The 23,057-nt window shown below is 38.3% G+C and overlaps 1 protein-coding gene across 1 annotated transcript; it reads left to right on the forward strand.

The window, feature by feature from the left end:
- The first annotated feature begins 1,733 nt into the window (after nucleotides 1-1,733).
- On the forward strand, nucleotides 1,734-22,387 carry LOC103699146 (glycine--tRNA ligase, mitochondrial 1-like). The gene is made up of 17 exons (XM_039122672.1): nucleotides 1,734-2,196; nucleotides 2,834-3,216; nucleotides 3,304-3,421; nucleotides 4,435-4,629; nucleotides 4,762-4,986; nucleotides 5,992-6,051; nucleotides 6,227-6,307; nucleotides 6,384-6,777; nucleotides 7,198-7,496; nucleotides 8,002-8,384; nucleotides 8,472-8,589; nucleotides 19,292-19,486; nucleotides 19,619-19,843; nucleotides 20,656-20,715; nucleotides 20,899-20,979; nucleotides 21,056-21,461; nucleotides 21,860-22,387. Exons 1-17 carry the CDS (start codon nucleotides 1,867-1,869, stop codon nucleotides 22,093-22,095), a joined length of 3,789 nt encoding a protein of 1,262 aa, XP_038978600.1. The 5' UTR covers nucleotides 1,734-1,866; the 3' UTR covers nucleotides 22,096-22,387.
- Nucleotides 22,388-23,057: the final 670 nt, after the last annotated feature.

The following is a 23,057-nucleotide window of genomic DNA, read 5'->3' on the forward strand; positions in this document are numbered from 1 at the left end:
CGTAGAAATATCAATGATGTCTCATCGACGCTAATTTTGTTGGCTACAAGAGCCGACCATCTTGTTGAGGCGAATGAAGGACTGCAGATTGTCTAGTCTAAGGTGCAGCTTACACACACACACCAGGAGATGGAGGAAACCTTCTCAATGGGTGCGACCACCACAGCAGCCTCTAGTGGCCAATCTCCATGCTGGAGGGATTGGGAGAGGTTGTGATATTAAAGTTTGGAACAGATGGCAAAAGCGGGCAAATAAAATTTTCTTGCATCTTTTATCATGCAGGTTAGTTTGGAGTGTTATAGCTTTGGAGCCGTAAATATTTCTTCCACCAAGTTCTCCCTGCTCCCAAGGAAGCACAACACATCGTTGTAATTTAGAGCTTTGTCGCTTGCCGTGCGGTCTAAATCTATCACCTTTTTAAGATCTGGAACCAACATACTTAATGCCTCCCTCTTCAGAAACGTCAACGCCGCGCCAGAGCCAATGATCACTCCACCAATGTTATTGGCTGACTTGTTGAGCGTTACTGGTGGTGGGTGGAGCCTTTTTGAGCCTAAACTCGTCTTCAAGCTTATGGTGGTCACTTGTAAAGTTGTGCTCCGATGGTTCAACATCGAAGGGTGTCGCGTTTCCCAAAAAATACTGCATTCTTCCCAATGCACAATTTACAAACACTTTGACATTGAATATATGTTTAAGACATTATATACCTTATAATATGGTATAATTGTGTTGATAGTGAAAATAATGATATGACTATCAGAGTCTTTGAGAATAGAAGGGGCACTTTGAGGTCTGCTGTTGAACGGGCTCTCCATCAGGCTATGGAGGCCTGTGAGTCATTCGAGCAGAATTCACCGGTGATGGCTTGGGACATCTGTGATCCCCCCTCCGCTTCCATAGCGCCCAAGTTTATTATTCTCTCTTGGGAGCCTCCACTCCCCGGCTATCTTAAGGTAATTTCGATAGGAGCATGCCCGCCAGTGGAGATTGGGCAGGTGTGCCATTTGTGATCAGAGATCGTAGCGCCAGACTGGTTGCTGTGGGGGGATGTCGTTCCTTTGAGGCCTCGGCATTTGGGGTAGAGCTTAGAGCTGCATGAGAGGGACTATCTCATGCGATACATGTATTAGAATTCGACGGGATTATTCTGGAGGGGGATCTGCCGTCTTGATTGATCACCTTCATGCGGAGAGACGGGAGGAGGTGGAACACCCGTTTCTGTGCGACATGCGGCGGATGCTATGAGAGTGCTGGGCTATTCAGGTCAGGCACGTCCTCCGGGAGGCAAACCAAGCTGCTGATTGTGTCGCCTCTTTCGCTGCTCATTGGGTTGCCTCTTTCACTGCTAGGCATTCTAGAGAGTTTCTTTGGACCCAGCAATCTTAAGTTCCTTTGCTTTATATAGTCTTCTTGAGAGTGATGTAATGTAGCTGGCTGTGCTTATGTGAGAGCAGTTTAAGCAACCAACCCACAAAAAAAAAAAATATTATTTTATATTACAAAATTATTTTAAAAGTAACATTATATTATCATGAATACAAATTATAAAATATAATATTAAGTAATTATACATCATTAGTATTATTATAATAAATTAATTCTCATTGATCAATCTCACTTCCTTGCAGCTCAACCTATGTTTTTTTTGATAATGAAAACAAACAACAAGCAAACTGAGTCATCTTGGCTTGCAACCGAAGGCTTTTTCCACGCAAGTCTCTCCTCTACCCTTTATGGTCCACTCAAAAACCATAAAAAACCCTATCGTTCCCCACCTTTTCCAGATCCCTAATCCCATCCAAAACCCTCCTCCCCCTCATCCTCCGCCGCCGCCTCCTCTCCGCCGCGCCGAGCCCCTCGCCCATGGCCTCTTTCGAGGATTACCTCCGGCGGGCCCTTGCCGAGAAGCAGACCGCCGTCGACGCCCAGTCCAAGGGCGTACGGGCCCTCAAGTTCCGCCCCGGCGTCTCCAAGGACGAGATCGACGCCGCCGCGAAGCGACTCCAGACCGCCGTCCGCAGCAAGGGCGACGGCAGCAACAAGGAGGCGTTCAAGCAGGCCGTCGTGAACACGCTCGAGAAGGGTCGCTTCTACATCCCCTCCTTTAAGATCTACCGCGGCGTCGCCGGCCTCTACGACTACGGGCCCCCTGGGTGCGACATCATATCCAACGTCCTTGCCTTTTGGCGCCAGGTAACGCCGTCAAAACCTTAGCCGTTGAGTAGCAGAGCTTTTACAAAATTGTACTTTGGAGAATGAAGCTCCAGCAAGTCGATCCGATCCAGTTCTACTAAGATTCTCTAGTGGAGCGATTCTGTAAAAAATAGATAAATTTCAGGACGTCTTGTTCCCCTATGGATTCTCGTTGCGGTTTCGTTAAACTAATTTCTTGGGATTTTAACCCACAAATGAGAAATCAAGTTCCTCCCATCATGTGTCTAAAATGCTTATAGGCGATACGTACCTTTTAAACAAATTTTTATAGCTAGTACCTGATAGTTAGATTTTTTTTCTTTATATTTAATATTGCATCAGTCGAGGCTTGCAACGATATTTAAACTCTTACATTCAGCGACAATGGTGAACATTGTTTGGGAATTTATCTTTACATTTGATTCTTCGTGCTAGCATATACTGCTCGCTGCATCTTTTTCCTCGTAGTTTGAATGCTGAGTTGTTCGTTATATGCTGTTTAATTTTGAAAAGAGCATATTATTTCTAATGGATCGAATGCGTAATTATATGTTTTAACACTGTTTTAATTTGAAGGCAAAACATATCTGCTAGTACACAGAATGCTACAATAATATGTTCGATCTGTTTTCTTTAGCACTTTGTTTTGGCGGAGAACATGTTGGAGATGGATTGTCCCTGTGTCACGCCAGAGATAGTGTTGAAGGCATCTGGTCATGTGGATAAATTCACTGACCTGATGGTGAAGGATGAGAAGACTGGGACGTGCTACCGCGCTGATCACTTACTCAAGGACTATTGCAAGGGGAAGCTCGAGAGGGACCTAACATTGTCACCTGATAAGGCTGCAGAGTTCAAGCATGTCATCTCAGTGTTGGACAATCTTTCTGCTGAAGAGCTAGGGGCGAAGCTGAAGGAGTATGATGTCAGATCACCTGATACCGGGAACCACATCTCTGATCCATACCCCTTCAATCTCATGTTTCAGACTTCGATTGGCCCATCTGGCATGCTTCCTGGGTGAGTTAATTTGCACATGATATGTACTTAATTAGCAGCGATTGGTGTCTGGTATTTAGTTGCTGTTCGATTATTTGTGGATTGTAGGTATATGAGGCCAGAAACAGCACAAGGTATTTTTGTGGATTTTAGGGACCTGTACTATTACAATGGCTACAAGCTTCCATTTGCAGTAGCTCAGATTGGGCAGGCATTTAGAAATGAGGTTTGTTTGCTTCCATTTTCTTCCTTTACTGTGGGTATAAAATTGTGCCTTTAGGCATAGAAGATTACATCGTGCAAAACTGCCATGTGTAATGAAGATCTGAGCTGCATTATCTTGTTAGCAATTTTATATGTGTTAAAAGTTGGTGTTTTAGTATACATGCATTCACAATGATTCTTGGTGGATGTATTTCTTTTCTTTTTGCTAAGAGAAAGTGGATACATTTCTTTAATGCTTGATCGCATACTAGTTCTCATCTAATTGATTTGTCTATTCTATGGGCTGAGCATCCCAAGTTAGATAAAGATAACTCCTTCATTGCTGTTTGTTGAGGTCCTTGGATTGGCATATGTGAACTTAACACAAGTTGATACCATGAATTTGAGAGCCTCATCCAATCAAATTATTGACTTGAACCATAGCATGCAGAAATACTTAACATGAATTGGGAATTTGGGATAGTTAAGTTGCTGGCTTAACTTAATTAGATACAAAATATGGCTTCAGCGCATTTAACCTATAGGATTAGGCTAATCTTGGCGTAAATAACATTATCAAATTTTACTGAATTAGCTGAGGATTGGTTGAAAATTTAATGCATTTTTTATCTCCTTTCTGGTGATAAAGCTGTCAGTTTAAAGAACTGAATGAATGGTTGCATTGTTTCTTCATTTTCTAAAATAGACATATTCCCTCTGTAACATTGGAAAAGTGAGTTCTTTTTTTTTGGTGGCAAGGATTCACTTTATTATTCACCAGATCTTGTTTCTCCCTTATTGATTTTTGATATTTTGTCTCAGTATGAGATGATTTTGTGCTTTTTTCAGTTGAAGGAATATAAATGCAATAATTTGGGCGAATAATTAAAGATATTTGATGTTGTTCTCTTAATTCAAAAGTTATGCTAGTAGAAACCATGGGTGTTCTGTCTTCTATATTTCTTTTTTGTGTTACAAGCCTTTGTTTTATGTTCAACTGTCGGTCTGACATAACTTATTTTCTATGATGAGTAGATTTCACCTCGCCAAGGTCTTTTAAGAGCCCGTGAGTTCACACTAGCTGAGATAGAGCACTTTGTGGATCCTGAGGACAAATCCCACCCGAAGTTTGTTCATGTTGCCAACCTGGAGCTTTTGATGTTCCCCAGGGAGGAGCAACTAGCAGGGAAATCAGCCAAGTCAATGATCCTTGGTGAAGCTGTTTCAAAGGTTGGTTTCTTTGGCTACCTTATTATCACCTTTGTGCTGATCGTTTCTTCCTTTACCTTTATTTTATTTTGACATCTCTATTCTTCATTTGGTTTAGTTTCTTTTAAACATTGTTTTAATTTCTTTTTGTAGGGAATAATCAACAATGAGACACTTGGTTACTTCATAGGACGGGTGTATCTTTTCTTGACTCGTCTGGGAATTGACAAAGATAGATTGCGCTTCAGGCAGCATCTGCCAAATGAGATGGCTCACTATGCTGTAGACTGTTGGGATGCGGAAATAGAATGCTCTGATGGCTGGATTGAATGTGTTGGGATTGCTGATAGATCTGATTATGATTTACGAGCTCATTCGGTATGTAATCCAGGCTTGTTTGCAGTTAAGAATGTTGTGATGAGTTCTGATTGTGACAAATTATAATCTTATGCAACTCTTGCAAAACTATTCTTCTTTTAACAAGTGAGAGGATTAGTTAGCAGTGCATTTGGGTCTGGTTGATTTGTGATTGGATTGGATTTGGATCGTCATCAAAACTCTCAGCCCATACAACTCACAATGTTTGAAACGAATAAACCCATACCAACTCATTTATTATGGGACCTTGTACCTGACCTGCTATTAGACTTCACTTGTTAGTTATATATCTTATAATTGAAATGAGATAGGTCAAGAAGAGGTATCTAGGGTGTGGCATTGAGAGTGAGAAGAGGAAATTAAACTGTTGAAGAAAATGTGATGAATCTTGAACATGCTGTCTACTCCACTTTCTCTTCAGTACTTTTTGTTTCCTCTCTTAACTATGAACATCCACAACTGGGTTTCAAGGGCTTGCTCAACCTCTGTTAACCTGTTGGATCTGGGGCTGAAAACCAATCCTGTTTATTTTGGGCAAGTTGGGGCAGGTGTTGGTTGGTCTTCATCAGAAACTGCCACACGTATGAAGAGTAAATGGAAAACAATGTTGAATAAGAAACCAAACCTTCTGTTATCTAAGACCAATATATAATGGTGCCCTTTTTACACTAGTTTGCAATTTTTCTACTAGTTTGCTTCATATGTAAATGGCCTTTAGATTTGCTTCTTTAGAACATCACAAGCTCATGGCTTTGTGCCTCTTTTCAAAAGTTGATTGTTATTTTCATGTCTTGGACAGCCTTATCTGAGATACCCATCTTAGCTATTGTTTACTTTTAGTTGCATAGAAAGACAATCCTCTTATGATTATGCATGCCATTCTTTTGCCAGAGCTTTCGCTAAAACTCTTCTTATCGGCTATTTATTCGAGTTTTTATCTATCGGCTGATTAAAGCTTCGTAGATTGATGCTGAAGTATGATAATTTTATTATGCTATTCAACAGGAGAAAAGTGGTGTCCCTTTGGTTGCTCATGAGAAGTTCTCAGAACCTAGAGAGGTGGAGGTAGGATTTTCTTTGCCACTTTTTTTTATGTGTCTAATTTCACATGTGGAAGGGCAAATCACTGGCCTCCATACTTTGCCGCCGAAGTTATGTTGCACTTTTTTTTATCTATTGTCCAGAAGATACTTTCCTATTTTCGACTTGCTTATTGTTTGATTTTTTAAATAATTTTCAGAAGCTGGTTATTACCCCATTAAAAAGAGAACTAGGTCGTGCATTTAAGGGTAACCAAAGAATGGTGGTTGAAGCATTGGAGGTAACCTTTGCACATATTCCATGCTGCTAATTACTTAGCCTTTTCATTTATAGCTTCTAACAAGCTCTTTGGATAGGCCATGAGTGAAAAAGAAGCACTGGTAATGAAGGAAGCTTTGGATAATAAAGGAGAGGTGGACTTCCAAGTCTGTACACTTGGAAAATCTGTGCTTCTAAAGCAAAACATGGTATCTATTAGTATGGAAAGAAAGAAGGAACATCAAAGGCTTTTTACCCCGTTTGTTATCGAACCATCTTTTGGTATTGGACGAATAATCTACTGTCTCTTTGAGCATTCTTTCTACAGAAGACGAAGCTATTCAGAGAATGAACAGCTAAATGTGTTATGCATCCCTCCTATTAAGCGCACCATTTATCCAGCAATCAAGTATCAGCAGTTTGATGGAGCGGCCAAACTCATGGCTAAATCACTAAAGAAGGCTGGGATCTCACATAAATTAGATGTTACAGGTATGCCTGTAAAATATCAGCATCTGATAAATATTTGAACTCCGGTTTTAGTCAGAAATCTGGAATGCCATTATTTCATAGGTTGTGGCGGGTAATGTTACTTCTCTTCACATGGATTCTAAAATAGTCTTTTTTTTCAATTAATCCTATTGTTAGGTTCTCAAATGTTTTATCATCAACTTACTCTTAGATATCTAGAACTTGGTTTGTGGATCGGTAGTTTAGTAGATGGTTGCATGACACTTAAATATACCGATTGTTATGATTATGCTGATGCGATGAAATATACAAGTCTATTTAACTAGAACGCTATACAGAAACAATAGATTTTAAAGTCCACATCGATGGATTAATGGTTCATATGATTCAGCTTCAGACTAAGCTGCTTATAAATTACGATTTTGCTGGTGTATTTTGCAGGCATGTCTATAGGAAAACATTATGCCAGGACGGATACGCTTGGTGTCCCCTTCGCCATAACCGTCGAGGCCCACAAGGTCCTCAAGGTGGAGCACGGTGTCGCCGCAAAGCGACTCCAGTCCGCCTTCATTGGCAACGGCAGCAACAAGGAGGCATTTCGGCAGGCCGTCGTGAACACGCTCGAGAGGAGGCTCTTCTACATCCCCTCCTTCAAGATCTACGGCGGCGTCGCCGGCCTCTACGACTACGGGCCTCCTGGGTGCGCCGTTAAGTCCAACGTCCTTGCCTTTTGGCGCCAGGTAACGCCATCAAGACGTCTTGTTCCCCTATGGATTCGATACGGTTACGTTAAACTTGTTTCTTGAAATTTTTACCCACAAATGAGAAAACAAGTTCCCCCCATTGTGTGTCTAAAATGCTTATAGGTGATACTTAACTTTTAAACAAATTTCTATAACTAGTACCTGATAATTAGTTTTTTTTTTCTTTATATTTAAGATTGCATCAGTCGAAGCTTGTAACGATATTTAAACTCTTACATTCAGCGACAATGGTGATCATTATTTGGGAATTTATCTTTACATTTGATTCTTTTTGCTGGTATATACTGCTCGCTGCATCCTTTTCCTCGTAGTTTGAATGCTGAGTTGTTCGTTTTATGCTGTTTAATTTTGAAAAGAGAATATTTTTTTCTCATGGATCGAATGCTTAATTATATGTTTGTACACTGTTTTATTTTGAAGGCAAAACATAACTGCTAGTACACTGAATGCTACAATAATATGTTTGATCTGTTTTCTTTAGCACTTTGTTTCGGCGGAGCGCATGTCGGAGGTATGGTGTCCCTGTCTCACGCCAGAGGTAGTCTTGAAGGCATCTGGTCATGTGGATAAATTCACTGACCTGATGGTGAAGGATGAGAAGACTGGGATGTGCTACCGTGCCGATCACTTACTCAAGGACTATTGCAAGGGAAAACTCGAAAAGGACCTCACATTATCGCCTAATAAGGCTGCAGAGTTCAAGCATGTCATCACGGTGTTGGACGATCTTTCTGCTGAAGAGATAGGGGCGAAGCTGAAGGAGTATGATATCAGATCACCTGATACCGGGAACCACATCTCTGATCCATACCCCTTCAATCTCATGTTTCAGACTTCGATTGGCCCATCGGGCATGCTTCCTGGGTGAGATAATTTGCACATGCTATGTACTTAATTAGCAGCGATTGGTGTCTGGTATTTAGTTGCCGTTCGATTATCTGTGGATTGTAGGTATTTGAGGCCAGAAACAGCACAGGGTATCTTCGTGGATTTTGAGGAATTGTACAATTACAATGGCGAGAAGCTTCCATTTGCAGCAGCTCAGATTGGGCAGGCATTTAGAAATGAGGTTTGTTTGCTTCCATTTTCTTCCTTTACTGTGGATATAAAATTGTGCATTTAGGCATAGAAGATCATATCGTGCAAAACTGCCATGTGTAATGAAGATCTGAGCTGCATTATCTTGTTAGTGATTTTATACATGTTAAAAGTTGGTGTTTTAGTATACATGCACTAACAATGATTCTTGGTGGATGTATTTCTTTTCTTTTTGCTATTAGAAAGTGGATGCATTTCTTTAATGCTTGATCACATACTAGGTCTCATCTAATTGACTTGTCTATTCTATGGGTTGAGTATCCCAAGTTAAGTAAAGATAACTCTTTCATTGCTGTTTGCTCAGGCCCTAGTATTGGCATATGTGAACTTAACACGAGTTGACACCATGAATTTTAGGGCCTCATCCAATCAAATTATTGACTTGAACCATAGCATGCAGAAAGACTTAACATGAATTGGAAATTTGGGATAATTAAGTTGTTGGCTTAACCTAATTAGATGCAAAATATGGCTTCAGTGCAGTTAACCTATAGGGATAGGCTAATTTGTTTTGTATCATATGAAATATTTAGTTGTTACGAAATCAGTCTGCAAGCGCACCATTGAAAATTCAAATTTAAGCAACTTGCAAAATTATACATAAGGTTCTTAGTGTACTTTATGGGGATTGTGTTCTAGTTTATCTAGTTGCTCTAAGAAACTTTCCTTAAAGATTAATATTGTCCCCTAATTTAAACCATGTTAAAGTCCTATTTTATCCAATCTCTTTCCAAATCTTGTAGAACCTTAGAGGCTCTCTCTCGATTACATGCTCCTGAATTCCATAGCCATGTGGCCTTTTAGTTTTTTTTGATTGATGACTCTCGCCTCTTGTTGAATTGGATAAAATCAATAGAGAGATGGCATTGGTTATCAAATTTTGATGGCATTTGGTAATCATTCAATATGCTTATGTTGATGCTCCAATTTGTTTATAGAGTATGCCTTGAATTATATAGACCTGATTGCTTGCTTCAATGATAGACATGCTCAATTTCGTTGGATTGGGCCTTAGATTTAGTAGTATAATAAGAGTTTCTTGGATGTTTTAATCTATCAAGGGTTAAATTTATATCTCTTTTAACTCAAGGAAAGAAAAGAAAAAGTATTGAAAATTGATGTTATATAGCCTGTATACTTAAATAAATAAAAAATGACCTTTCTATTATTGGAAACACTAACATATAACTTTTTAAAAAATTCTATTGCTATCTTTAGTTTTGGCCAACATCAGGCAGAAGCTTTGAAGTTGATTGAAAATGGAAGTTGGAGGCCAGTTTCAATATGATCTTGGCCTAAAGCAATCCATTCTGGCAGAAACTTAAAATCTTGGGTGAAAATGAGGCATGAAGGGTGCTATTTGATTGGCACGATGCTTTTATAACTAATATCATCTTAAATGAATTCCCTTTTCATGAGATGAGTTCAATTTAGTGATTTTCATCTTGGTTCCTCATGTAAGGTGATCCTTCTTCCTTCTTGACTTGAAGAGGGATGCCGATTTGAATGACTGAAGGGTGTCAATTACAACATTGACAGACATTAGTAGATTTCATACCACTAGATTGGCAACATGTAATCTTATGATTTTAGTGTTTGATAAGTCACTTCTGTGTAGGAATGACTTTGCAGTATATGACAATGCCTTGAAGTGATTTTTTCCTCAAAATAATCTGGTATTATTGTTGAATTCATGATATGTTAGTGTAATTTCTATGTGAAACTATTTTATCCACCCAATTTCTTTTTTTTCTAATTATTGTGTGGCTGAAGAAATCTCTAATCAACTTAATGATGATGGGAATAGTGGTTCTTGTTATGATTGCTTTGAACCAAAAGGAGTAACCCTTGACACAATGAGTACTAGTGGATTGGAAGGATGACTTTAGCCATCTCTTCCAATGGGTATGTAGACTCATAATTTAAAGTAGCAGTGACAAATCATCATCGATTTATACGTGATTGTAGGCTGTCCGAGAGTCCAAATTTGGTTATGCTCTTTCCTCCATGTTTCTCCGATTGTACACCTGTTCATTTGCTATCAGCGCACCTTTTCCACCAAAATTGAAAATGCCACAAAAAGAAGAGTCTAGTGTTATATGGTGGCTAGTTATGAACACCCTTTTTTAGAAAATACGAGCCTTAATGTATCACCTTTATGTCCTTGATCTTCGATGTTATCTAGCTAGATGGTCAACTAATGTGCTATATCTTAATTTCTTCTCTCAAAGTTACATCACAGTTAGCATAAGTGCTCTCTCAATCATACATACAGAAATGATATTTCGAGCTTTTGTATGACTTAGGCCCTGTTTGGGGGAGCTGTTGGCAGTAGAGCTGTTGGAAGTAGAGTTGTTGGAAGTAGAGCTGTCTGAAGTAGAGCTGTTATAAAAAGCTGTTTGCTGTTTGGTAACTACATTCGTAAAGTGCTGTGGTACTTTGTTTTGTGTTTGGTAAACAAACTGAGAAAGTACTTTTGTATGACAAAATTACCATAAAGGACATTGCATAGTATTATACAACAGAACATAATAAAACATAACATAAATTAATACATAAATATACGATATAGTATAATATTATTGTAATATAAAATAATAGTATGTTAATATAGCATAATAGTAATATAATTATTAGAGTAAATTAATATTTGGTAATATAACATAATATTAAATTATTTAACAAAACATATTAATGCACTCAAAAGTCAACGAGCTATAAGTTGAGAAGCAATATGATCACGCAGAATATCCATCTCACGATTACCCAATATTTGGCTTTGCTCTGCACTCAGTTCTTCCTGTGGTTCATTAATCTCTAAGCAATCAGAAGGGAGTAGATCCTCATTATCATCATAAGGCTGAAACTCCAAATCTTTGATTGCATGATTTCTAATAAAATTATGAATAGCCATGGAAGCCACCACAATTTGGACTTGTTTATGATAAGAAAAGTTGGGCATGGTACTCAACATTCTCCATCTACTTTTCCAGCATCTGAATGTCCTCTCAATAGTGCATCTCAGGGAGGAATGTGCATGATTAAAGATTTCATGCATACCCCTTGGTTGACTTCCACGTCGAAAATCTGGTAAATGATACCTCTCCCCTTTGTAAGGCCCCATATATCCCAATATGTGAGGATATCCTGCATCCACCAAATAATATTTACCTGCATATATATATATATATATATGAGTTAGTATTTTAATATATTTAATGAAAGTTAAAAAAGTATACTTGTGATTATAATATATTTAATTAATATGCATACGTCTATATTATAATATATTTAATTAAAATGCATACCTCTAGGTGGGTGTGGAAATTGGAGCTCTTTACTGTGTATAGCATCTAAAAAAATACGAGTATCATGAGCAGTACCTTCCCATCCAGCACAAACAAAAGTGAAACGCATGTCAAAATCACAAGCCATAACATTTTGTGTAGGAATCCCTTTTCGGCCAATATATGGTACTTGTTTGGATGGAGAAATTTTCACTGGTATATGGGTGCCATCAATTGCTCCAATGCAGTCCTTAAAATAAGGCCACCAACGATGATCATTGCGGATTTTACTTGGAATATTTTTGAACTCTTTATCCAGCGGGCTAATAATATCCTTGGACATCCTTAAAACAGCATTTAAAACATGAGTGAAATATCTACTAACTGTTTTCCAGAATGTTGAAATCTTTCTCGAACCATCCTATTCCCAAACCCATGTCCTAGAATCATCAAAAACATAGACACCAGCTCCTCAACAGGAATATATCTAGAAGCCTTTAAACCATATTTGATTTTCAATTCCATGCATAGATTAATAAATACATGTTTTTCCATTCGAAATTGTTGTTGGCATCTATATGGATTGCCATGTAAAATTTCTGATACAAACTTGTATCCGGTTTGATAAGAGGTCCTACAAGGCTCCTTTTCAATATATTTTGTGTAATATTCAGTAACCATACCAATAGTTGCAGTTAGTAGAATATTATAATTATCATCATCAACTATCTCATCTTCACTAGAATAATTCTCCTCAGAACTATTGTCAATGCTGCCCATACCTGTAGAAAACATATTATGCAAAAAATAAAACATCTGTAGCAAATAAAACAAATGATATATAAACATATAATGCAAATACATATAATATCACAAAATCATAACATCTATAATATCCATAAAATCAATAGCATCCATGATACATTATCCAAGAGATACCACAACTACATATAGTCCATCATCATTCTATAATAGAAGTTCATAATTAAAACTACAAAACATATTGCCATAATAGTACGTCAACAACTACTTATGTAAGTTTGACATTCGCTTGAGCCATTCAATTCGAAGATTGGTATCTCGGAGTGCCATAAACATCTCTCGATGTTCTCTTTTAAGGAGCACCTCAGCAGCAATCAAAAGCAGTTCAGATTGTGCTACCATCTCAGGCATCATATGCACTACGTCCATCACCTCATCGATACTACGTCCAGGTTTATCAATCATCTTGGATGGCACTGTACTTTTCTTCTCCACTGCATCAATAAGACGACTCAATTGCTGAGATAGTTGTGCAGCACCCCCAACCTTCTTGCATTTCTTTTCATGCAAAGTAGAGCTAACTCTTTTCTTTCCTCTCTCTTGGATAGCATCAGATGCAAGAGTAAGGTTAACATTAAAATTATCAGTGGGAACATCATCAATTTTATATGCAATCATATGATGGTCCTCATCTGAGTCACCTAAGCCCTCAAATGTATCATTATTAACCCCATCCAACCTCTCATATACTTCAATTGCGTCCTCAACATCCTCCTGCACCAGTAAAGCTGGTGCCCAGGCCCCCTCCCCAGTGGCACTAGTACATCTAAATAACCTATCCAATTTTATGGCATGTTGTAGACCACGTTCTCGAAACTTAGCTGCATCAGGAATCTCCTGCAAGTTAACAACATATAGTTGTCAATAGTAGTTTATAGGTTAGTATAAAAAATCTTACAAATATTAAACTAGTGGTACATGTGCCTGCATTTTTTTTTCCCACCATGCATCTGGTGCATCTATTGTATTTCTAACAGGATCCCATCCAAGCCCTGTTTCCTTTCCCACCAATTTCATCCAAATGCTCCAATTTGCTTTCAGATTATCCCACTTATTTTTAAATTTTTTGTAGTCATATTGATTTCCTGTCTTCTCATTGAATTTCTTAATTATATTGGCCCACCCTAACCTATTGAAATGTGTTCCTGGGCGATTACCAGCTTCAACTTCACCAATACATATATCGATAAACTCCTCTATCAATTTTTCATTCCAAATGGCCTTCCTCTTCTTCTCATCTTGGGTTGATGGACCAGCAAGGGTATGTTGGCTCTTCTTAGACATTTGTTCTTCTTACAATGCAACAACAAAGACATGAAACATTTTGTCAATCATAAGTCATGATTTCATTCATATGAATAAAACACCTTGTAAAGCATATTAGAAAAACAATGAGATATTAGACAAGGCATGCAATAAGAGGCAATTATTTGATAGAACTATAAGTAAGGTCCGGCGTACCGGTACCGGTCGGCGTACCGGTGGCGGGCCGGACCGGTACGGTACCGGTCCGGTCCGGTACGTACCGGCCGGTATCGGTACAGTACCGGCCGGTACCACGAGCCAAAAACCACAGCTTCTCGCGCTGTGGTTCATAAAAAAAAAAAAATTCGTATCGGTGCGAACCGGGTACGAGGCCGGTACCAAGCGGTTCCGGCCGGTACCGACCGGTACGGGCTCCGTACCGGCCGGTTCGCACAAGAAAACCGGAGATACCGGTTTTCTTGTGGTTCCGGTACCGGTCTAGGACCGGACCGGTACGTACCGGCCGGTACGGGCCGGTACTGCATTCCATGACTATAAGCATTTTCACCAGCTTGCACAGTTCTTAAATGGATCTCAGGCTTTACTGGTTTCGTCTATGTTCTTGACCATTTTGAGGCTAGTCTTAGAAGACCCATGTACTCTTTATTGTATACTTTCTCTGTATTTGGTCAAGCTAGTCTTCTTAATAGAACTCTATGTCTAATGAATGTCAATTATTTGATAGAATCAAGGATTTGATGGATGGCTATTATGATACTAAATAAAGAAATTGCCATTACCATGTATAAACTTACTCTTCCCATTCCTAACTAGGTAGCAGCATTTTTGCCATGATCTCAGGAAAAATTTGCCTACGTACCATGATCTCCTTTCTTTTTAAATTTCAACTTCCAGATTTTGTAGGACTCTCTTTCTATTGGAAATAAGATCAGATTAATAGGAAACCAAAGGCAGGAAAATAACGTTTGCTCTAAAATTCATTTTGTTTATAAATTGCGTGAAGCCATACATTGTGCTGCATTATGTAAACCTGTGCCTAACTGCACTTTGTTGCTTGCACTAACTACGCTCAGGCCAACAAGAACTAGCCACCAACATTATTCTTCATTGGATCTCTAGGGAACCAGTGGGGGATTTAAATGCAGTACCTCCTGTACTGCAAGGAGGTATTCTAAGAGGATTTTGAGGTGCCCACATCATGAGAATTTTAATAATATGAAAAAACATAAGATTCATAATCTACCCCACACTATTCAGCCAATTTATAATAAACAAATCTTTATGAATGCATTGCATGTTTGATGGGTACAATATGACCAACCCAAGCCATGTACATGTTATATAAAACCAGCCAGAACTTTTCTATGTTGGGCTGCTGTGTAAAAACTCAAAACATATTACATTGTCAAGTTCCCAATATTAGCCAAATACGATGTTGAGTACCCAATATCTTCTTGGCAATATTGGAAGTATTAGTAACAATAGTATGCACCACTAAAATGACAATAAGGTGTAAGATCTTTTAATTAAAACATGCTTCAATATTCATCAAATGTCCATTCTTGGAATCACTAGCAGTGAATTTTGTTGAAGAATGACAATGTAAGTAGTAATTTGGATTTTAAGTCAAAAGTATAAGCAAAAAATATTTTGGCTAATTAAGGATAAAAGGAGTATTCTTACTTCTTAAAACTTCAAAGTGCAATGGAGATTGCAAATTTCTGAGCCACTAGGTGACAGTACCTGACAGAGAATGATCCAATCATAAGTTAGAAGGCAACAATAATATTACCAAACTCCATTAAAATTCTAAATACAAATCTTTCTCTCTGTAACAGAGAGGAAAAACTTGGTCCACCCGAACCAGAGAGGAAAAATTTGGTCCACCTGAACCACAGAGGGAAATCTCTCTTTGTAACAGAGATTTCTCTCTCTGTTCTTTCTCTCTCTCCCTCTGTAACAAAGAGGGAAAAGAGCTCGCCGTCCACCAGAACTCCCTCCCTGCAACAGAGAGAGGATCTCGCGGTCCACCGTGGACCGCGAGATCATTAAGCGTACAGAGAGAGGATCTCTCTGTGTTATAGAGGGAGATCCTCTCTCTCTGTAACAGAGAGAGATCCTCTCTCTGTAAGGGGAGGCACCGTGGACCTCTCTCTCTGAAACAGCTTCCTCCCAAAAGCTCCAAATTGGAGCTTCCTCCCAAAAGCTGTTTACAGTTTTCCGCAAAAGCTGAAACAGCTTTTTGAAAAATTTACCAAACACATTTTTTCATCTAAAAGTACTTTTGGAGGGCTTTCTGGCCCTCCAAAAGCTCCCCCAAACAGGGCCTTATATGAGAAGGACAACTTACAAATTTGAAAACAAATTGGCTGCAACTTGTAGTTATTAAATTCGGCACCTTGGTTTACAATCTCTTCTCATTTTTTTTAATTTGCAATTTATTTCCATAGATGTATTGCTTTTTTCATAAAAGTTAAGCAATCATGGTTGTTTAACTGGCCAAGCAATAGGTGATAGTTTAGCCATACGGCCTAGGCAATAGGTGATAGTTTAGCCATACGGCCTAGGGTGATCACTGTTGTCTCTTCTTGTGCTCTTCCTATTTTACTGTATTTTAATTTTCTTTTAATTTATTTTCATGACTACTTTTTTGCCTTTCCATCAAAGTTAGGAAATCCGGATTGTCAAACTGTCCAAGTGACCCTAGGTAATAGCTTAGCCCTAGAGCCTAGGTGGCTGAATAGGCAGCTCCACTTAGTACAACAGACAATCTTTCTCTAGTCTATCTACTTCATTTATGTCATTGGATTTTTCATTTTGCATTATATTTGGTAAAATAGCATTTTAACACGCATTCAGTAGTACAAGAAATATTTTGTATTACCACTCATCAGTAATAAACAACATTTTCAAGACATTTTGATTTGTAAAATTTGGATGCTACCCAGCACATAAATAAGAAAAAGATATAGCACTACATATTTGTATTGCTTTAGCTTGAATTTATAGATCGCTTGGCTTTCTTGGTCATTTAACTTGTGAAAGAACCTGGGTTTGTGGTTTCTAATAAAAGAATAGTTCGAATCAAGGTTCGCTGTATCGATCGGTACCGGTCGGTACGGAGCGTACCGTACCCGTACCGATGGGTACCGGTATCGATACACCAATGTCGGTACGCCTGGCGTACCGCATACCGTACCGTACCGACACTCGGTACGTCTATACTAGTGCGGCACCGGTACGGGGTTCGGTACCGGTACGGCGAACCTTGGTTCGAATGCATATGTGAAGTGAGATATTGCTTTGTATGCGTACTGATGTAGGACAACTTAGGGGATGACCTGCAATAGCATGGTGGGAGGAATTGGGGAATAGCTAATTTGTTGCCTTGCTGTTCTATTGCAGAAAACTGGGCAGAATGAACACTTTAATGGATTGAAGGAAAGAGGGAAGCTTTCTAGGTCCATCCTAGGGTTTAGGGATAGTGTTTGTTGTTAGAAAAAAAAGTTTCTAGGGGTTTTAGGATTAAAGGAGAAGGTTTGATGTTGACTTGAAATTTAATTCAGGCAATAATACATATATTCACAGGTTTTTGAAGAAGGGAAATACATGAGAAGTAAAGGAGTTGAGAGATGAATAGGGAGAGGGGAATAAAAGACACTAGAGGTAGGGCGAGAGAGAGAGAGAGAGAGAGAGGAGAGAAATCACTTTCACAAACTCATACAATACAACTCATGACCACCCTTTTATTTGCCGATACACTGTGTGACTTGGGGATGAAGTAACCTAATAAAAAAGACATGCAAGGACCCACCAATCACATATATTACAAAACATGGAACTTAGAACCCAAGTAACTTGTAGGTCAAGTAATTTAAGGGCCAATTTAATCTCATATCCATTTTTGTAATTAAATGTTAAACAAATAGAAACTTGATACACGATTAATTTTGGACCATTAAATAATTTTGATGCTCCAATATGTCCATTGATGCTCCAAGTAGTTGGATGAGGGTTTAGATCATCATAATGAAAAAATTTGCTGCCTGATCTAGGCCCTTGACTTTATGATTTGTTTCCACTGCATGGATGTCATGCTCGAGATCTTGATGTTGCTTTGACACTTTTGATTCATCTCTGCATCTCCAAGACTCGATGATGGAAATTAATATTAAATTTTCTTGTGATTGTATTCTCAACTGGTTGTTTCGGTGCCCTTGGATCTTCAGCCATAAAGCTTTTGATCATCTGATTGATGGTATTCTTTCATTAATACACAAAATCAACAAGAAATAGATCGTCAAAATGCTGTAATATGGTCACAACCCTTGAGAGATTGCTACTCATCTCTTGATTGTTTGGAAGCTGCTCCAGCGTTGGATCATCAATGCTTGAAACCTTCTCGACGAGATTCTTAGGATATGGTGCACCTTCAATTGCAGGTTTGAAGGTTCACCATTTGCCATATCTTCATAAACAATCTTCTGTAGAGACATTCTTGTTCTATGAATTTTTAATTGCAAGAATTTTGCTCTGGGGTGCTTCATTTCTAAATTTTTTGTACTTGTGATATTGCTGCTGCACAACTGGAAGAAGCAGTACAGGGAAACAGCAATGCTTGTAAATGGTTGGGAAATTAACTACTTGACAGTATGGATGAGGTACACAACTGAATTATGAAGGAAAAATAATTAGATCAAATGGCAAACATTGTGCTAACTTTGTTGTGGAGCACGTTGTTAATGTAGTAGGCAACTGAGTTTTGATGACAAACCAACCTAGTTCTTGATTTAAGCTTCCCACCAAAAGCTCTTGGCGTAAACAATCATTATCAAATTTTACTGAATTAGCTGAGGATTGGTTGAAAATTTAATGCATTTTTTATCTCGATTCTGGTGATATAACTGTCAGTTTAAAGAACTGAATGAATGATTGCACTGTTTCCTCATTTGCTAAAATAGACATGTTCCCTCTGTAACGTTGGAAAAGTGAATTCTTTTTTTTTTGTGGCAAGGCTTCGCTTTATTATTCATCAGATCTTGTTTCTCCCATTTTGATTTTTGATATTTTGTCAGAGTATGAGATGATTTTGTGCTTTTTTCAGTTGAAGGAAAAGAAATGCAGTAATTTGGGCGAATAATTAAATATATTTGATGCTATTCTCTTAATTCAAAAGTTATGCTAGTAGAAACCATGAGCGTTCTGTCTCCTATACTTCTTGTTCATGTTACAGACTTACAGGCCTTTGTTTCATGTTCAACTGTCGGTCTGACATAACTTATTTTCTATGATGAGTAGATTTCACCTCGTCAAGGTCTTTTAAGAGTCCGTGAGTTCACACTAGCTGAGATAGAGCACTTTGTGGATCCTGAGGACAAATCCCACCCGAAGTTTGTTCATGTTGCCAACCTGGAGCTTTTGATGTTCCCCAGGGAGGAGCAACTAGCTGGGAAATCAGCCAAGTCAATGATCCTTAGTGAAGCTGTTTCAAAGGTTGGTTTCTTTGGCTACCTTATTATCACCTTTGTGCTGATCGTTTCTTCCTTTACCTTTATTTTATTTTGACATCTCTATTCTTCATTTGGTTTAGTTTCTTTTAAATATTGTTTTAATTTCTTTTTGTAGGGAATAATCAACAATGAGACACTTGGTTATTTCATAGGACGGGTGTATCTTTTCTTGACTCGTCTGGGAATTGACAAAGATAGATTGCGCTTCAGGCAGCATCTGCCAAATGAGATGGCTCACTATGCTGCAGACTGTTGGGATGCGGAAATAGAATGCTCCTATGGCTGGATTGAATGTGTTGGGATTGCTGATAGATCTGCTTATGATTTACGAGCTCATTCGGTATGTAATCAAGACCTGTTTGCGCTTAAGAATGCCGTGATGAGTTCTGATTGTGACAAATTATAATCTTATGCACCTCTTACAAAACTATTCTTCTTTTAAACAAGTGCGAGGACTAGTTAGCAATGCATTGGGTCTGGTTGATTTGTGATTGGATTGAATTTGGATCGTCATTAAAACTCTCAGCCCATACAACCCACAACGTTTGAAAACAATAAACCCATACCAACTCATTTATTATGGGACCTGTACCTGACCTGCTATTAGGCTTCACTTGTTAGTTATATATCTTATAATTGAAATGAGATAGGGTCAAGAAGCGGTATCTAGGGTGTGGCATTGAGAGTGAGGAGAGGAAATTAAACTGTCGAAGAAATTGTGATAAATCTTTTTTTTTTGCTAGAAAAATATGATAAATCTTAAACATGCTATCTACTCCACTTTCTCTTTGGTATTTTTTGTTTCCTCTCTTAACTATGAACATCAGCAGCTGGGTTTCAACGGCTTGCTCAACCTCTGTAAATGGCCTTCAGATTTGCTTCTTTAGAACATTACAAGCTCATGGCTGTGCCTCTTTTCAAAAGTTGATTGTTATTTTCATGTCTTGTCCAGCCTTACCTGAGAGAACCATCTTAGCTATTGTTTACTTTTAGTTGCATAGAAACACAATCTTCTTATGCTTATGCATGCCATTCTTTCGCCAGAGCTTTCGCTCTTCTTATCGATTATTTATTCTAGTTTTTATCTATCGGCTGATTAAAGCTTTGTAGATTGATTGTGAAGTATGATGATTTTATTATGTTGTTCAACAGGAGAAAAGTTGTGTCCCTCTGTTTGCCTGTGCGAAGTCCTTAGAACCTAGAGAGGTGGAGGTAGGATTTTCTTTCCCACTTTTTTTTTTTTTTAATGTCTAATTCCACATTTGGAATGGCAAATCACTGATCTCCATACTTTGCTGCAGAAGTTACGTTGCACTTTTTCTATCTATTGTCCAGAAGATACTGACGTTCCTATTTTCAACTTGCTTATTGTTTGATTTTTTAAATAAATTTCAGAAGCTAGTTATTACCCCATCAAAAGAAGAACTAGATCTTGCATTTAAGGGGAACCAAAGAATGGTTGTTGAAGCATTGGAGGTAACCTTTGCACATATTCCATGCTGCTAATTACTTATCCTTTTCATTTATAGCTTCTAACAAGCTCTTTGGATAGGCCATGAGTGAAAAAGAAGCACTAGAAATGAAAGAAGCTTTTGATGATAAAGGAGAGGTGGACTTCCAAGTCTGTACACTTGGAAAATCGGTAGTGATAAAGAAAAACATGGTATCTATCAGTATGGAAAGAAAGGAACATCAAATGGGTTATTTTACCGCATCCGTGATTGAGCCATCTTTTGGTATTGGACGAATAATCTACTGTCTCTTTGAGCATTCTTTCTACACAAGACCAGGCAGATCAGAGGATGAACGGCTGAATGTGTTCTGCTTCCCTCCTCTAGTGGCTCCGATTAAGTGTACTGTTTTCCCATTAATCAAGTCTCAGCAGTTTGATGAAGTGGCCAAACTCATAGCTGAATCACTAATGGCGGCTGGGATCTCATATAAATTGGATGCTACAGGTATGCCTATAAAATATTAGCATCTGATAATAACTAAACTCCGGTTTTAGTCAGAGTTCTGGAATGCCATTATTTCATAGGCTGTGGTGGGTAATGTTACTTCTCTTCCCATGGATTCTAAGACAGGTTTTTTTTTTCCCAATTAATCTTACTGGTAGGTTCTCAAATGTTTTATCATCAACTTACTGTGAGGCCGCTAGAACTTGCCTTGTGGATTGAGAGTTTGGTAGATGATTGCATGACATTTAAATATACTGATTGTTGTGATTGTCTACTTACCTAGAACACTATGCAGAAATTGTAGCTTTGAAAGTCCGCATCAGTGGATTAGTGGTTCATATGATTCAGCATTAGACTAAGCTGCTTATAAATTACGATTTTGCTGGTGTTTTCTGCAGGCACGTCTATAGGGAAACGTTATGCCAGGACGGATGAGCTTGGTGTCCCCTTTGCCATAACTGTTGATTCGGCTACTAGTGTGACCATACGTGAGAGGGACAGCAAGGAACAGATCCGTGTAAGCATTGAGGAGGTGGTCTCAGTTGTGAAAAAACTCACGGTTGGGCAAAGCACATGGGCTGATGTGCTCTGTAGCTACCCAACCCACGTTGCTACACATGCTGATGAGCTGTGAAGCGGCTTCTGACGGATGAAGTGATGAAAGCAATTCCTTATCTTGCTGAATTTTCAAACTACTGGAACTTATCAGGCTATTATTGTTGAGTTACCCAGGAAAAAGAAGATTTATCTTATTTATTCGTGCTCTCAAATGGTCTGGATATCTTCATTTTATAAGTGGATCTATGGGATATATTTTGTGCCTTTTAAGGATTTTTTTTTTTTTTTGACCTTTTAAGGGTTTGACTTGTCATAAGCATTTAAGTATTTGTTCCTGGTGATAATGATTTGAATTGTGGAAGTGTGTATTTTGTTGCTTTCTTTTTTTTTTTTCCGTGTGCGCTTCAATTTAGATTGTGTGCGCATTAATTTGAGTCGGGGGTATAATGTCCGGTCAACTTAGAAATGGACCATTTTTAGAAGAAAAAAAGGACAAATATGTCCTATTTCACAGTGACTTATTCAGGTGGCCTTTTAAAAAAAAAATCGCTCGAGTTGGTGAGCAGAGTTTATAGTTATTCAGCTGTTCAGCTGCAAGATGTCTTTATTGATCTGCATGATTTTACAAGCATAAATCTGTAAGGTTTTATAACTATTCAGCTGTCTTTTTGAATGCCTATGAAATTTTTAACCCATCAGATTTTAAAGTTAAATTTGAAAGATGCGGCTTTAACGCTAATGATCGGAATTATTGGATATGATGTACCATTTTAAATTATTTAGAATATTTTGAAGATCTCTGTTCCAAACATCAAGTGATCAAAAATAGACAAATTTAAGTAATGCTGTATATCATGTGGTTCTCTCTTTCAATGTTTATGGTGAGAATTGGGTTCCAACAACTGATTGTTCTTAATTTAGCGGCATAACAGTTATTATTTTATATCGTTTAATACAATATCTTTGTTAGACGGTCGCACACAAAATTGTGGTGATGATCCAAAAGAACAATATTTTGCTCTAATGTTCTCTATTTTA

This window comes from Phoenix dactylifera, unplaced genomic scaffold, assembly GCF_009389715.1.
Source record: "Phoenix dactylifera cultivar Barhee BC4 unplaced genomic scaffold, palm_55x_up_171113_PBpolish2nd_filt_p 001663F, whole genome shotgun sequence".
In the NCBI taxonomy this organism is placed as follows: Eukaryota; Viridiplantae; Streptophyta; class Magnoliopsida; order Arecales; family Arecaceae; genus Phoenix; species Phoenix dactylifera.

Coding starts and splice junctions, on each gene's coding strand:
- LOC103699146 (XM_039122672.1), top strand. CDS start 1,867: ATGGCCTCTTTCGAGGATTACCTCCGGCGGGCCCTTGCCGAGAAGCAG. Junction 4,987..5,991: donor ATGATTTACGAGCTCATTCG/GTATGTAATCCA, acceptor GCTATTCAACAG/GAGAAAAGTGGTGTCCCTTT. Junction 6,778..7,197: donor ACATAAATTAGATGTTACAG/GTATGCCTGTAA, acceptor TGTATTTTGCAG/GCATGTCTATAGGAAAACAT.